At 39.4% G+C, this 16181-nt stretch overlaps 1 protein-coding gene across 1 annotated transcript in view; it reads right to left on the bottom strand.

Moving 5' to 3' along the window:
* LOC150090845 (homeobox protein Hox-B1-like) overlaps positions 1-15581 on the bottom strand; it is a 41818-nt gene extending 26237 nt beyond the window's left edge. Inside the window, exon 1 of the mRNA XM_090380304.1 lies at positions 13679-15581. Coding sequence (XP_090236430.1) covers positions 13679-14432 — 754 coding nt within the window. The 5' untranslated portion in view covers positions 14433-15581. The remainder of the gene's footprint in view (positions 1-13678) is intronic.
* Between the last annotated feature and the right edge of the window lie 600 nt (positions 15582-16181).

Raw genomic sequence — 16181 nt, 5'->3', positions numbered from 1 at the left:
CGGATTCGAGGATTTTCTTTACTGTTAAAAACAAACCTTACACACTACCAGACAACTCCTATCAACGTGTTATCATAATGAAACTTTAAATGAATTTTATAGGGCATTAAGTAGCGAAGTTCAAAGTTTGAATATATACTTAAATCATATAAAGACTCCATTTTGGATTTGCTCATTTAATGCCAATATCGTACTATCTCAGTAATTTAGTTTTGGACAGTTTTTTTTAATTTTATAAAATAAAATGGTAAACTAAAAATGACAAGAGATTTTATAAGAAATTATTATTTTTATCTTGAAAGTTCTTAAAAAATCGTGCGTTTACTCATGCACTATTTGTTTCTGTTCATAAACACTTTTAATGAACGAGAAAATCTTTCATGATTTTAGATTTGTTGTCTTGTGACAACAAATGTCTTGTGACAATAAATGTGTAGCGATTGTGCCTTTTCTTTATCGAAATTAAGCGATTAAAGTTTTATGTTTGTAATTATATGCATAAATAAAAATTCTAAAAAAATCCTGTTGGTGTCCAATATTGATTGTGATCATGTTTTCTTTTCTTCCTATAGATTCACATATCTGAAACGAATCCATTTATTTGCGTATCTAAGTCATATGCAACTATTGTTGGCATTTATAATTAACTTCTGTGCTATAAGGTAGTGGCAGGAAAACTGGTATGGAGATCCAGGGATAATTGTGCAGGGAATGAGGGGGGGGGGAAGATCTGGGAAAAAGTGGACTTTATGCTCACGATCACCAGGAATGAATTCTAATTGCTATTTTTTTTTAAATCTGCGTATTTTTGAAACGCAGAAGGCAAAATTTGAAGATAGATTAGTTTGTCGATCACAACGTTTTATTATAGAACAATAAAAGAAAATATTTAATTTTTGGGTCTCCACAAGTAAAACTAGGAATAAAAGGGATTCGTGTAGGAAAACGTTTGAGTGACACTGCTATTTAGGATATGCTAATAGGCACAATATGACAAAAGCTGCCTTTGTAGCATTAAATCTACAACCCAACTCCTACAGAAACTACAAAAAGAAAGTGTTTTTTATTTTTACTGTTTATTTAAACCTTAAACTTGAATATGGAATATTAAATTAATGTATTCTGTTAAAGATGCAATAACCCAAAACGGAGAACAAATTCAGAATTATATAACTTAATAAATCTGCAGTTAAAAGAATACTAAAATTCAAAATAAGATGGATGGAGGAATGGTGGGTTGATGAATTGTTCAACAGGTTTGTAAAGTCGACGGAGGAAAGGTCAAGAGGAGGACCAAGGCATATAAAAAGACCTTTCTGATATGATGTCAAAACAAACAAGTATAGAAATACTCTACTCACTGCTAAAAGTCTTGTAAACTTATCGTGCTTTTGATTGTGATAATTAATTTAATGTTTCTGTAGGTTAACTCCTTTCGGTAGTCATGTACAATGAGCTTATCATGAAAGGATGAAACAATCGATACAAACTTTTTAAATATAAAACATATTTCATAACGCTTTTAATCAAGTCTTAGAATGGCCTTGTTTGGTTAGAAATCATGGCAAATACAATTGAAAACTTAGTTACCCAAACCTATAACTATAGAAAAACTAAACCCAAACTTATTCAATATTATTAATAGTGTTTCATATCTTAAGCAGTTCTGTATCGAATTAAGTATTTTTGCACCCTTCTAGTCGTAGTGGGTAAACTTAAGTTTAATAACAGTTCCATTAATAATAATTGATTATATTTTTCTCTAGCTACAGGTTCGAAATACGTCCAAGCTGTTAAGTGTTCGTCTTTAAGACATTTCGTTTCGATTGTACATCTCGTGGTTTACACTTAAAATACAATAGAATTTATATTATTCTGAGAAAATCTATTATTGACCTCGTGAATATTAATAGATCCAATCTATTCGATGTCCTCCACCTTCTAAAACTAAACTTACTAAACTAAACAAATATAGCACGAAACAGAAAGAAGATACAGAAGTAAATGTAATATCAGAATTGACCTACTATACTTTAATACTGCAGTTTTGCAGAAAGAAATATCCAAAAAACCCTGATCCATTACTTGATCAGAAATGCTCCAACATTTATGAAAGATGCACATTCGATACTTGCCAAAGTTGATATTTGTAAACTGCTACTGTTTTGCAGTGAAAAGAAAAAAAATGGCGTCTTGCGATTCTGAAGTAAAACAGAAATCAGAGTTTAGACTATTTATTAACAGGTTCTGGAAGATGTCATTCGTGGGACTTCTGGTAGCTGCTTTAGCTGCCAGGATGGCTGACATGAGCGCAGTTTCGACGAACCTGAACTTCTGACGAAGGTGGGAGACTGTCATCGCAAACGTTGATGGAGTGATGTTTGTAATTTAATGATTTCACACAAAGAAATGTCAGAGATCCAAGTGATCGGGTGTCTAGGGAGGAAGGGGCGTTTCTTGAGCTGTTTTCTTCTGGTAGTCAAGGATCATGAGAGCGAGAGAGATTGATTTGCTGATTACATCTTATTTCAATGTCAAATTTTCGAAGGTGGTATCAGACACTTTGTTTAGAAGTAAAATTCTTTGAAAAAAAATCCTAACTTTGTCATTCTATTATTAAGTGGTGATCTTGTAAGAAATTCTCCATCACTTGCGTATTATCCTAAATCTGATGGCGGTCGTATGGCTTTTATTCCTGGAAACTCTAGTTTTTCATCCAGCAAACACCATAGATTACACTTAATTTACAGGAATAATATACTATAATGTTGTCCGATGGCCTTACTTCGCCACAAACTTAAAACAGACTTAAGAATTAAGATAGTCAGACAAATTCATCTAATTTGTCTTCTGGATGGGACCCGTACTGCTGTTGAAGATGTTAAATCAAAGTTCAACAATTTGTTATTAAGAACTTTCGGATAAAATTAGATCCAGAGATAAGATTGTGTTTCTAGCAATAACAATTTATGTAGGCCTATTAGGGCATAGATTCTAGGAAGAATAATATTTCATTAAATCTTCTTTCTTTAATAGATTTTGGCAACCATGGACACTCAGTTAATATTTGAAGCTATTAACTTATCAAGATATTCACAGCTTATGGTAGCATTCAACTTGGTGTTTGTTCTTTTTACTAGAGGGTTTTACCATGCTGACCTGAAGAAAAGTATTGTATATACCGTACGAGATTTTACTTAATTATTCAAAAGGTGGCCATATTACAACAGCCTCAAGCTTCTGTTTAGGGAGAATTATCTCCTGTTATAATCTGAAAGATCTTTTAATTCCCTAATGGATGAAGATCAACGTACCCAAAAAACGATGGGGTCTTCATTTTATTGCGTTTTATGATTATAGAACTTTTATCTCAGAATCTGATTAAGTTCCATCATTACTTTGCAGTGTACAAAGTGGTCTGAAATTTATTCTCCAGTGCCTAAATAAAAGATTTAATGCTTTATTTCTAAATAATCCATTGAAGATTTTGTTTCCAATTAGTTTGTCATTGGCATATTTATTGACTAGACTTATATCAGTACAGGAGCATTATTACGAGTTGATATTGTCATTAATCTACGCAACGAGCAGTAGCGGACCGAGTAAGGATCCCCGAGGAACTCCAAGTGGTAAAAACAATGAGGCTGGAACGAATTCATTGAAGAAAAACAAAAAGATGACAGTTAACTCTCGATCAAATAAAGCAACGTAAGATGGACATCATGCACCTTCTGAAGCAAAGCTGAGGGGTAAACAGGCTGCTAGATGTCTTATTATTTAATCTCCCCATTTACAGCTGTATTGTCTTGAGTCGTAGATGGGATTAAAATAAGATGCATGTTTATTACAAATCGCTGACAAAGATCTTAATGATGATATTCGAGGCTTAAGGTGTATAAGTGGATGTAATATCCTTGCACTCCCCTTTTAGCGGTGGGAAAGCCCAAGGATCTTAATGAAGTAATGTAAATAATTAATTTCTTTGGCACACCCACAAGCCTTTGTTTTCGTAAATGCGACTAATGTCAATGATTCTCTGCCTGTTCTCAGGAAGAGTGTCAACTGATCTTTGTTTTCTTCAAAGGCTAGTGTGACATCTTTAACTAAAAGTAAAGAAACCGGTTACACTTTAAAATAAATAAATAAGTAAATGACTTTTCTGTTTATATAATTAAATGTTACTGAGGGTGAGAAATGAGACAAGATGAAGGTCAGTGCTCAAATTCAAAACTCAGACAAGTTTCAGTGCTTACAAAATTCTGCAGACTCTTGAGGGGTGACTATTATCGGTTTTTGGCTTTGATATTGAATAATTAACCATGTGCATTAAGCCGTAACAAACCAGCACGTTATCTGCACCTTCCCAGATGACTTTGAGTTGCCATGCATATCGAAGGAGGGTAACGAGTTGATCAGTATTCAGAAATAGTCGCGGGTATTCACAAAGAGCTAATACTGTAAGTGTGTGAGATAACACGAAGGGAAAAGAGGAGAAATCAGTTAAGGTTGCCTAACTAGCAGATTACACACAAACTTTAAAAGCTCTCCCTCCCACCTGCACCACATCCGTTAAGGTCCCAATCACGAGACGATCATAATTAAGCCTTGCAATGAATGTGACAGTGTTTAGATTTGCCCTATAATTTCTATTTAATTTTTGTCTTTTTCTCGAAGTTGTCTGGTATCCAAGTAGTATATGTTGGATTATACAAATAGGAATATTTAAAACTATTTCCATGCAGTTCACATCACTGTACATCCATTAAAAGCACAAACTGTATTTTTTACGAATGATAAAAACATACGCAGATATTTTTTCCTACATGATTTTTAAATGTTTTGACTACTTGGTGATGGCTGTCTGTCATCAATACAAGGTGGCACACCCTTGTTATCTGTGTCATGACACTTTGGCGATAATTCCTGCATGTTTGACCTGGATAGGCCGATAAGCAAACATTAAGTTTGAAGTTGGAGAAAAACGTTTGTGTTTAAATTCACTAGATCTTGTTCATAGCCTTTGCCCTTTTAATCGGCTTGTTGTTGTAGTAGGGTTTTAGGAGCATCAGCGACTAAAGCCACATTGCTCCTAATATTGTCTGTAAATTGCGTCTGTTCCGAGGCCGATTTTCTGTTTGCTGGATGAAAATCCCCAGTTTCCGGGAGAAAAACTAACGTTGTGAAAAAGCCCATAAAATGTCCCACGAGGGCCTTTTAATTGGGTTATATTTTAGTCACCTGAAGAAGAGTTCCTTCTGTGTTAAAAGTTACTCGATTTGAAAATAGTACTGGTGTTCTAAATGTTCTGGACACGTTTTTCCTTTTGTTATTTTAAAATATTAACTAACTAGTAAAAACACCGCTTGACAGATAACACAGATATTTAGAAAGTACATTTCCGAAGGTTATTGAACAAAGAGTACCAGTTAGCCACAGAAAATACCTCATTAAATTTTCATTCTTTGGAAGTGCTTGTCAGACAGACATTGCGGTTAAACCTTGACAGATATTGCACTCGGTACAGGCTTGGGAATTATTGCTCTTTGTTAAGTAAATCCGGGTTTAGAATAAGATTCCGTTTTGGCCTTTTCTGCTGCCTTTATGTTGTCATTCTTTACTTTGTGTTTTGGCCTTTTTGACTGCGACCAAATAAAATTAAAACGCGGAAGAGCGTGATAAGAACCTCAGGCCGGTCTTTGAACAGCGATGAGACTTGGAGATTAATCAGGACACAACTAAAAGCTGGTTTTATACAAGAGATTACTGGGGCAAAGCAAGTGTGAATGGACAGATTTCTATCAATGATTGTCCATGAGAATCTATTGGTTAAAGACATTTATGGTGTAAGCTATTGGGGTAGGCGATCCTGAGATTGTTTAATGCAAGCAACCATTATTAGAGCAGACAGCCAAATGGTTAAGTGCATAATCTCTTTAGGTTTAAATTCCAGAACTTACGAATTAAATGAGTTATAGCCGGATGTAAGCGAATAAAAATCATTGCAGTTAGTTAAAAACAGGATGAAGGAAAGGCAAAAAAAATGAAACATCCCTAGCTGATGTCATATTATAGCAATTACGTTGACTGTCTTGGCATGTGTAATCGATGATAATTTGAAACAATAACTCAATTTGCTGTATAAAAGCTGGCCAATAAATCCTAGTCGAGAATAATCTTTAACTAATGTGTAGACGGGCGTAAAAAAGGGGAGAGAAGATACCAGTTTAGATCGTGGATTCCCTCATTATTGGCCACATCGAACCGGAGTGTCTTTTTTTCCTCCCGAATAACAGTGTTGATAACAGTTCACCATCAAAGCCTCCCCCATCCAATGCGGTAATTGTGGTACTCTACTTCTTCGTGGTTTCTCTGTAATGAGGCCTCCAGCTCGATGTTAATGGCCATCAGATATAGGGCTGTTGCACTTAATTAATTACAGTGTACAGATGAGGCGAGAGAAGTCGCGCGCCGAAAGCCATATTTGCATGTGAATGGCCGGAAACAATTGGAGGTGGGGTCTGGATATATAGTTAGTTGGTGAACACGTAATGGGACACAGAGAGAACAACTGGCTCAGGGCTCCACCCAAATAACCTGGTCACAGTGCGGTTTTTTTTTCTCCTTCTCTAACTCGCAGTTCTGAGTGTCCATGTAGCACGATAATTACGGTGTGCCATTCTTTCCAGAGATCTCTATAAAGATAAGGAATCTGCTTTCTTTGTAACCAAAATAGGGACGTCTTGAAGTCGGTTTTTTTCTTTTATATATGCTCGTGATTTAAAAAAAGGAATTTTTCTTCACTACGACAGTAGACTACATCAACGACAAATTAAGATGGATTGAAAAAAAGAAAAGAAAAAAAAAAAATTAAGAAATATTCGCTGTAAAGCAACATAACTAATAGATATTAAATATCTGGAATGGTGTACCAATTATATTGGGTGATATATTACCATATTGTTCAAGAGAACCGTTTCTGTGCAATTATTTTAATATTTGAAGTAAACTCTATAAGATGGATCTTATCTCTGCCAGCGCATGTTTTTTTTCTTCCCCCTTCCCCCCAATGTTCATATTTAACAATCGGGGTGATTCCCAGACATTACAACTTGTACCGCCAAACCCCGCTAATGTTCACCCGAGTCCTGACACGGTTGAAAGTAGAATCGATATGCAATTGATGCTGCATGACGCCGAACTGGGGATAAGAGAGGGGGACTTAAGTGAACTGTTTTTTTTTTTTTCTCACAAAAATCCAGAAATAGCCGACTGTTTAGTAGAGACATTTTTCGAATGGAAGTTAGAATCCAATTGATCGCAAAGAGTCAAAATTGAACAATAAAGTCTTTGATATTGTTGATAGAATAAAAATAGCGCTTTCTGAATGATTTTTAAAATAAAATGGAGGATTATTATCAGGAGAAATGATAAGTTTTGTTTCTGCAGTTGTTTTAAACGTATCGTGTGACTCTGACAACAAAGAAGTCAGCCATATTGGATTGGTGTTAATGTTTGGATGGATTGATATGGATATAGTTTCGACTCTTAACTACTTTAATGTTTTGAAATTGCAGAAATATTCGAACTGATTTTAATTTTGTTAACAAAGAGTGAAGTTAGCATTTCGTAGTGCTATGTAGTTGGGATGTCAGTCGCCAACTCCACCAGCGTGCTGCCAAATCCAGTCACTTTTCTCCCATATTTGTCTTCTGAATAGGCGTCTTGTTGCTAGATAACTAATTATAGCTCCATATAGAAGAAGCGCTGTGCTTTGCTTCCGAGTCTTCAGTTAATGTCAGTGCTTGCTTCTTTCTTTTTTTTTTTTATCGCCCGCATTTTTCACTTTAGGAGAACAATAACAAAAACCCTCTTTAATAAAATAAAAAGGTACACAGAGCGATATGCAACACTGCAAATACAGCGAGCCCAATTCGATTGAATGGCTCCGCTTCTAAGAACCGAAATTAGAGGCTTCTGCTCAGCCATTACGACCATTTTTTATGGATTCGCCCTTTGTTCCGTATCAAAATATAGCCGAACCGAGTACCGCAGCTTCCGGCAGGCAGAAGTTATATATTACTGGCTGTGCCCGCAGCCACACGGTGAGGCATACATCAGACAACCCTACGCGTGGAGCCGTTAAACGCCGACTCCGTTATACGGACCCCTTCTACGCCATACTCTCTCACTCGCCGGCTAACCAGGCAAATTCGACCATTTACACATGCATAGCTCTGTCAAGAAACTCTATTAATCACCGCACAAACTGTGAAGAAAATACTCTGGGCTCGATGCGCACTCTAATAATTAATCACACACGGGCCTGTGCTCTGAGAGCGCGAGGGGTTTGGACACACTCTTGTCGTTTAGTTTAGCGCTGATAAGGGGAGAGCTTTTAATCACACTGCCGAGTTTATAGTTGGCCCATTTTTTTTTTTTTATCTTCTCCCCCTCCCCCTACCAAGTCATATCTACGGCCCAGAGGCGCCATAAATACGGTGGCGCACTTGAAAATGATGGCTACTCGCTTTGCCGTAGATCTCAGGGTAGTGTACTTGACTGTGGCCTTCCCCATAACGGGACTTTGTTGATTTACAGGTGACATGTTGCAGAACGTGTTCTTCAGTGGGATAAATAAATAAACTGAGGTTGTTTGGTGCAGGATAGCTTGGGTTTCGTGCTTGCAAATGCAGCAATTAATATCTTTTTTTTGTTTGTTTCTTTTCAGTCAACTTTACTGTTCGTGTACCGGTGGCCGGTTTTTGCCCATCAGCATTAAAGAACAAAATCTCTAAAATTACTATAAATTAACCTACATTTGAAGATAGTTATATTTCGCAGAACAATAGAGCGGTAACATTATTCTGTAGTTAACTTAAAAAAGTTTAGAAACAATAAAATAACCTGACCATTGCTGTTAATAATAAAACTTACGAGATATTACATTTCTAAAAATTCAGGCAATAGTCTTACGCAATTAGCTTTTGTCCTATATTTTGGCAACAACCATTACCCGGAGATCTGTTGTAATTCATATTAATACTTTAAACATTGAGTAATACTTTAAACATTGAGGTAGGACTACTAACTAATTTGAAGAGCCCGCAACCGGCAATTGTTTTCCAAAGATGTGTGATTGATAATTGTAGCTAAGCCTAATGAATCGTGAAATATGTTTGTTAGCGTTACCAAAACGAAGCTGCCTCTACCAGTAAAACTTGTTTGTGTGTTTGAGAGGACAGGCATTTATCAACAGATAGACCCTTTCCGTCCTACCAGGGTGGTTCTTTCACCTTGAATCACAATCACTGTCAAGCATTAAATGCATTCTAATATACAAGACTTGGTTTTACAATGGTTAGGCTTAATATTAATCAACTCCACCCAACTTGTCTGCTTAACATGGTGTGCACACAGAAATCTCTTCAAATACATACAAAATAACTAGCGTTGCTTACACAGGCGTTAATTCCAGAAAGATTTACCCACACGAACACCAAAATTTCTCTTTTTTGTTCAATTGATATTCTGTACAAGTTGGATAGTTTACTGGATAACTTCCTGGTGTAGATCGTGACACGAACACTTAGTTAAGGAGGACACAGTCTGCTAATTTTCCTGCAGCTGTGGGAATATTTGCATGCTGAATAGAAAAGAAACCCATCTGTAAGTTTAACCCACTGGGTTAGCGATACACACTACCGAAAAAGCAGCTGCCAACTTACACCGTGGAATTCAAAAGCACGGATTTCTTTATCCATCGATCGGGTATAGCTAGACCGAAAAAAAGAGGAGTTGGAGGGTGGGATAATATTGTGACGTCTAGCGCTGTAACTAGACTTCTTAATAAGGTTGCCCTGCCTTGGCAAACAGTGGCGTGGAGAATTACCAACAGCGCTTTGCATAGTCAATGAAAATCGGATAAAAACAATGAGGATCAGCAGTCCAAAGACCACTTTTTATTGTATAGTCAGATCAAGTACTCGTAGTTTGTTTATAAAATAATATAACGCGGTAAATATACTTTAATTTCAATACGGTTCAATTAATATTTAAGTTTCGTGTATTATATGATATCCATTACATTGTTCTGGTGATTACGTCATAAACAGGTCACATGCTAACTCGAGAAATCAACCAGCATTACAACACGTGGATCAATACCACGTGTGCATGCGTTATTTAATGGTAATGAGGAATTACAGAAGAGAACTTGCGCAGAAATCATGCTGAGAGCTCTGGCTTTTGCACAGAGATTTTTTTTTTTATCAGAGAAACTGATAATAATAAAAAAAAATTCAGTATTTAATGTTCCTTCTGTTTTGGATTCAGATTATAAAACACCATTGTAGTATTTCTGCGGTAAATTTAATAAATTTACTTTTTTTTTAAAGGTAAAAATTCCACACTTTTTTAGGCGGAATGCAATTCGAGGGGAAAAATCCCTCCTACATCAGCAACTCCGACCTCGAAACAAGGAATTCTCCTGAAATCTTCAAAGGAATGCAAACATGGCTAAAACGGAAGTGGGGGTTGAAAAAAAATTCCGTTCTAAGAGGAAATGGCTATGAAAATGTCCGATCTCATGACTGGGCATTTTCATAAAGACTAAGTGCTTCATATACTCAACGATACCAATTTAAACCCACACTTTAATTCTTTTAGAACGCGAAGTCAGTGGTGGACTCGAATCGCGAGATTTTTGCGACAAACAAAATCTGATAATTGGCCCTCAGTAACGCCTTTTATCTAATGAGCTAGCAAACTGTATGGGAGAACCAAAATAACTGCAAGCCAGTACCAGAGGAAAAACTCAGTAACAAACGGGCAATTAGCCCAGTTCTCAGAGAGAAGAGAATACAGGGAATAAGCTGCACCATGTTCCATAAAAACTAGACTTTGTCCTGAGCAAGCTAAAAGAAGGAAGCACACGGCATATTCCCTCTAGTAAGAATTTCTGTGTATTTTTATTAAACAGTAGAGGGTGAGCTACTTTTCTTTCTGTAGTTTGGTATTTCACGCGAGCTCTCGTGTTGATACAATTGTCGTCCTCCCTACACCGGGTGGAAAAGACCAGAGTTCGAACCCCATCGATGATTTGAATTTTTAGGGGGCTTTTTCACAACGTGGCTGAGTTAGTCGGTCTCAGGCGAGGCTAGCATGGTTTTTTCTTCAGGAAACTCTTGTTTTTCATCCAGCAAACAGAAAATCGACCACAGAACACACGAAATTTATGGACAGTATACGCTGAGCAACATGGCCTTAGTCGCTGATGCTCCTAAAACCCTACTACAAAATCATTTCACCCAGTTGATAATCTATGGCTATCTTTATAGTTTGAAATTACCAGGCGCCGTGCTCCATTGCTTCCTGTACCCCATTAGCGACAGTGCTACTTTTTTACACTGAAATATTGTATTTGGAGAAAGCCAGCCATTTAGTTTTGTTCAATACGAAACCCCTAATGTTTTGCGTGACACAAATCTTATCTACTGGGTTTTAGGTGCAACAGAAAGGTAACCATAGTGACAGGACAGCACCTTCGACTGTTGTTTACTGGTGTGCAGCATTATGCATTCAAAGCATTACACCGGGTAGGTGAAGGCATGCTATAAAGCAGAAACACAAGTCTGTCTCGCTCCTATTTTCGGTTGAAAGCTATTAAATATACTTCGCTGATGGCTGTTGCTTTCATGAAAGCGAATATCATTGCATCTGTTTGGGGAAGGGTCTGTTGGTCAGCATTTGAAAAGCCTGAATGTGTTGTTTATGGCATACGAAGGGAAGGATTGATCCCCATTAAAAAAAAAAGGGGGAAGAATAAACTATTTTGTGTATGAAAGTGTCCTGAATGGTGGCTTTATCAGCCCGTGTACTTATTGCTGTTAATATTTCAAAGCCAGTGTCTAATCAAATGTTTTTTCTTGGGTTAAGAGTGGTTCTCAAACTTCAGTGACTCAAGGAAGACATTTAATCTTTAAAGTTCCTTCGCGGACCCAATTGTTTTCTCATTAAATGTCTCCAGTTTAAATATTTTCGGGCATTATTCTCATACACCGTGGAGTACCTCATCGGATCCCCTAAGGGCCTATGGACACTGAACGCTGGACTTAGCAAATCAACGACTCACTTGTTTTGAAACTAACAAAAACAAATGGAGTTCAGCTTGTCTTCAACAGACAAATCAATTATTGATTTGTTAATTTTTAAAATTTTTCTCTTCTTTCGTTTGGTGTTTCTAAAATTTAAATGATTCAAAAGAAACTTTTGACCTTTTAGTTTGGGTTTTAAAAGTTTGGTTTCTAATGGGGGCAAGGAAAACGAAAGTAACTGATATAAAACGAATCAAGAATTTAATGTTACTATTCCTTCGGTAAACAACTCAATGAATTACATTTCTAAGCAGAAATTTGATTTATTACTTATTTTCTTAGATATAACGCGACATAAACATCAAGTTAAATTAATCGAGTTACTGATAGTTTGACTTCTATCATTACTCGCTTAAGTAACCAGACGTTGACACGACCTACTCAACAGTATTTCTGTCCCGTTATTTGGTCAAAGGTCAGAGAGCATGGTCCTAAAAGATTCGTCTTACCTATCTCTAAACTGGGTCAAAATTTGCCTTTATAAACTGAGTAAATAGTACCCGATGTTGTGTTTTGGTGAAGAAAAGAAGGAAAAAATATTACAGTTCATTATTCAAATACCAGCAACCGCTAATTAATTAATTGGCAATTAATCAAACCAAACGACGTCACATTCTGTTTATTTAAAACGCCACAGGTCTCTTTCATAATTTATGTTAACTGTCGTCTGCCATCCTCATTCTCCCATTGTTGTGAGTTTTCGAGCAGACGCCTTTTCCATCAATGCCCCGCTTAAAAAAGCGTGTGCAGTTTACAAAGCTGTTGGAGAAGGAAGGTGCTAAATCTTTGCCGGTTCCTCCCCACCTGTTACTAGCCTGTTGCCTGGTGCGATAAAAATGGTCTTCCTCGCTAATAAATGACCCAACTGATGGCCTCCGTGAGTAGATGGGTAATTACTGCTTTATTGCCTGACCGCCCGCCGTTCCTCGCGACATTTATTGCTCCCGAACGTTATTTGTCAACCGTCGAGTGCTGCTCCGGTTCAAACCTTCCCGTAATAGTAGCGGCTAACCACCACTTAAAAAACGATCGTGCGAAATGGTCTTTTTGCAGTGGTTGAAGACTTACAAGAATGCCGCTGTTTAGCGAAGAACTGGAAGTTATCGCCTAGGCCTAAAATGACCGTTGCTACGGCACCGCGACCATTAGTCATGTCTGGTGTAGGTGACACAGGAAGGTAGTTAGGTGAACCTGAAGATCATTTTGTAGTGATGGCTCGTGCAATAACGATTTGCCCCCCACTAGCTACTAATTGAGATAAATTACGATGGCCGCGAATTGCCGGCTTCGAATAAACGCCGTTAAAAGATCCAGCGTGGATTCTGGAGTCGTGATTGGGGTGGGTTTATGATTGTTTCGTGTCTTCAAACATTAATCTTAACTGTCAGAGCGCAGCCGCCCGAGATTTTAATCGTGCCGAGACAGAGTAAGACGTTATAAAATTGTGACAAGCAATTGGAGCTACCATCGACACTAAGTTTGGTGAGAGACAGACAGATAGAGAGAGAGTTGAAAGGGGTACGTACCAGGTTTGGGAACACTTCGCTTCACTTGCATCCACTTGTAGGTGGGCACCGGGGCAGGTTGAGGCGGAGATAGTCCAGTCCTGACCAGAGGAGGGGAGTTGTGGAAGCCACCATTAAGTTGGCAGCTGTCCCGCATAGGAGAGTCGTAAGAGTCATGATAGCCATACCCGTTTCTCCTGGACAGACTCAAGGGGTCGAGGTAGGGATACGAGGAACCAGGAACTCCGAGGGTGGTGGGGACTGCGGACACTCGGCTGCAGTCACTGCCGAGGTTGGGGTGGTGTTCTTGGCCAGGGTGCAGCGTGTGATTTACTTCGTGGGGGTAGTCCAGAGTGCGATACGAAAACGTCCCGTGGGGTCCACGAGCACCCAGGTCTCCCGACGGACTGTAGCCCGTCTGGATGGCGGGGTTGGCAGGATGTGGTGTCCCGATGGCGGAGTGGGCGACACGCTGTTGGTGTCCGTAACTGGGGGGATCGAGACTGGTGTAGCTTAGCCCGTTGCTGTCGTTGATGATCTGGTGTCCGACGTGGCTGTTTGTGGCGTCCCCGTGTAGCGGCGGAGTGCGAGGGTCAGGGGTAGCCGGATACGAACTGACCAGTCCGCCGCTGAGGTAGTGGTTGCCCGCGCCGGTCAGCGTGTCCGCCGTCTGCTGGTAGTATACCTGCGCTAGCTCGGCGCCGTACGTCTGCGAGCCGTAGCCTGCTGGCTCGCTACTGTGGCACACACTGCTGTACACCACATTAGAATTCATAATTTACTCCGCTCCTGCGACCCGCGCTTTTTAGGGATGAGCCGCAAATTAGCTGTCGTACTTGGAGATAAATCAGAAAATAAATGGATGGGAAATCATCGAGAGCAGTTGACAGAAATATGGGAGTTAAATGAGTCACGTGATCAGGCCGACCAATGGCGCTTCACGCCGGGTTCTCCAACTGCCGAGCATTAGTCCATGATAGATCGAGTGACAAGTTTTCTCCAAATTACTTTTCTCCTCTGGACCGCCACTGTCAGTGAGTATTCGTCCTCATCACCGCTTGTCCGCGCTTTACGCAGCCCTTGTCTCCTTCGTCGCTAGCTCTTACTGCATTCCATGTCCCTCAGTTGGCCAAGATTTTCATGCAAACTGGTCAACGGACCTGCGCGTGGTCACCATGGCAACCTGTGGATAAGATATTTCCGAGTCAACAAGCGGCAGCTTCTACAAGGGACACTGAAGGTATGACCAGTTCTGTCTCTTTTTTTTTTCCCCCTTCTGTCTTTCCTTCTTGTTTCCTCTTCCTTTCTGTGCTTCAATCCGGGCACTGCAGCAAACAAAAACACGATTTTTCTGAGAGCACCAAACTGGCTTTCGTTAAGCCTACTTTTCCACGTTCTTCGATAGTCCTCAAGAAATTCTTTGGATTTCGATGCGAAAAGTTTCCCGGCACAACACAAGTGAACAGAGTTCAAACAGTTCGCTTCAGATGCGTGATTTCATATTTCGGATTCCTCTTAGGTGCTAAATGAAAGTCACCGCAACTTGAAGTCATTAAAACGAACACGAGACCATCTAATTACGGCCACTCACGGAGCGTTCTCTATGGTCCACTTGTTCCGTAGCCGGCAGCCTTGAAGGATTCTTTTCCACCCGAAGCCAACTAGAAAATGAAGTTCGGAGATAATAAACTCACTTACCAGACGAAGCAGCAGCGAGCTACAGCCCCTACCTAGCACATGGAACCAGCGACTGTTGATTTTTCTATCGTTCGAGACGGTCTTTCCAACTGTCACGAGCAGCACCCAGCAAGAGACGCGACTGACAGGACTCCATACAAACTGCAACAATTGGTGTGGAAGCCCGGGGCGTTGTTAACTCGTTTGCTATCCCGATCGTAAGTACAAAGTCGCTTCGCACAGTTCAGTCGACGAGATCTGAGACTCGAGTGAAAGTTTTTCTCTCGGAGACATGGAACACTTTTCACCCCACCCCCTGACAGACTTCGGGGCTGCACCACATTGGGTGACAAGGCTGTTTATTTTGAAGCGCTGTTACGGGGGAGACGGAAAGCGCGAGCTACGGCGAAGACCAATAAAGGGAAGGTGGGTAGGCCTAACTCCGCCAGCTAGCGTGTAACACAACATTGCTGACCTCGTACGGGAGAAGTGGTGGGTTAGGCTTAGACACAGGCGTCAGACTAGCATGGGTCGATCGCTGTTGCGTGTTCAAATTTTCGCTGTCATCTTGTTTCGTGCTGATACCCCCTCCCCCCTTCACGACTCCCTCCCCCAGTAGAATGATGAATATTAACGTGCAGTGGGGGAGGGAATCGACTTCCCTACGTGCTTTTTAGACAAGGGTGTGTTCGGATAATAACAGTAGGGACGATCAAATTTGAATACACCACCTTTTCGCGTTCTGCTTGGAAAGTTTTTTTTTGTTTCTAATTTTGTGAATTATATGGTTCTCTGCAGAACTGTTTACAGTCTGCAGATTTAGGTGCGTGAAGCTTTAAATTTAAGG

The sequence above is a fragment of the Mastigoproctus giganteus genome, chromosome 1 (assembly GCF_048544385.1).
Source record: "Mastigoproctus giganteus isolate SK-2022 chromosome 1, ASM4854438v1, whole genome shotgun sequence".
Classification (NCBI taxonomy): Eukaryota; Metazoa; Arthropoda; class Arachnida; order Uropygi; family Thelyphonidae; genus Mastigoproctus; species Mastigoproctus giganteus.
Note: the sequence above shows the minus strand (reverse complement) of the source record. Positions and strands in the feature narration are given on the sequence as shown.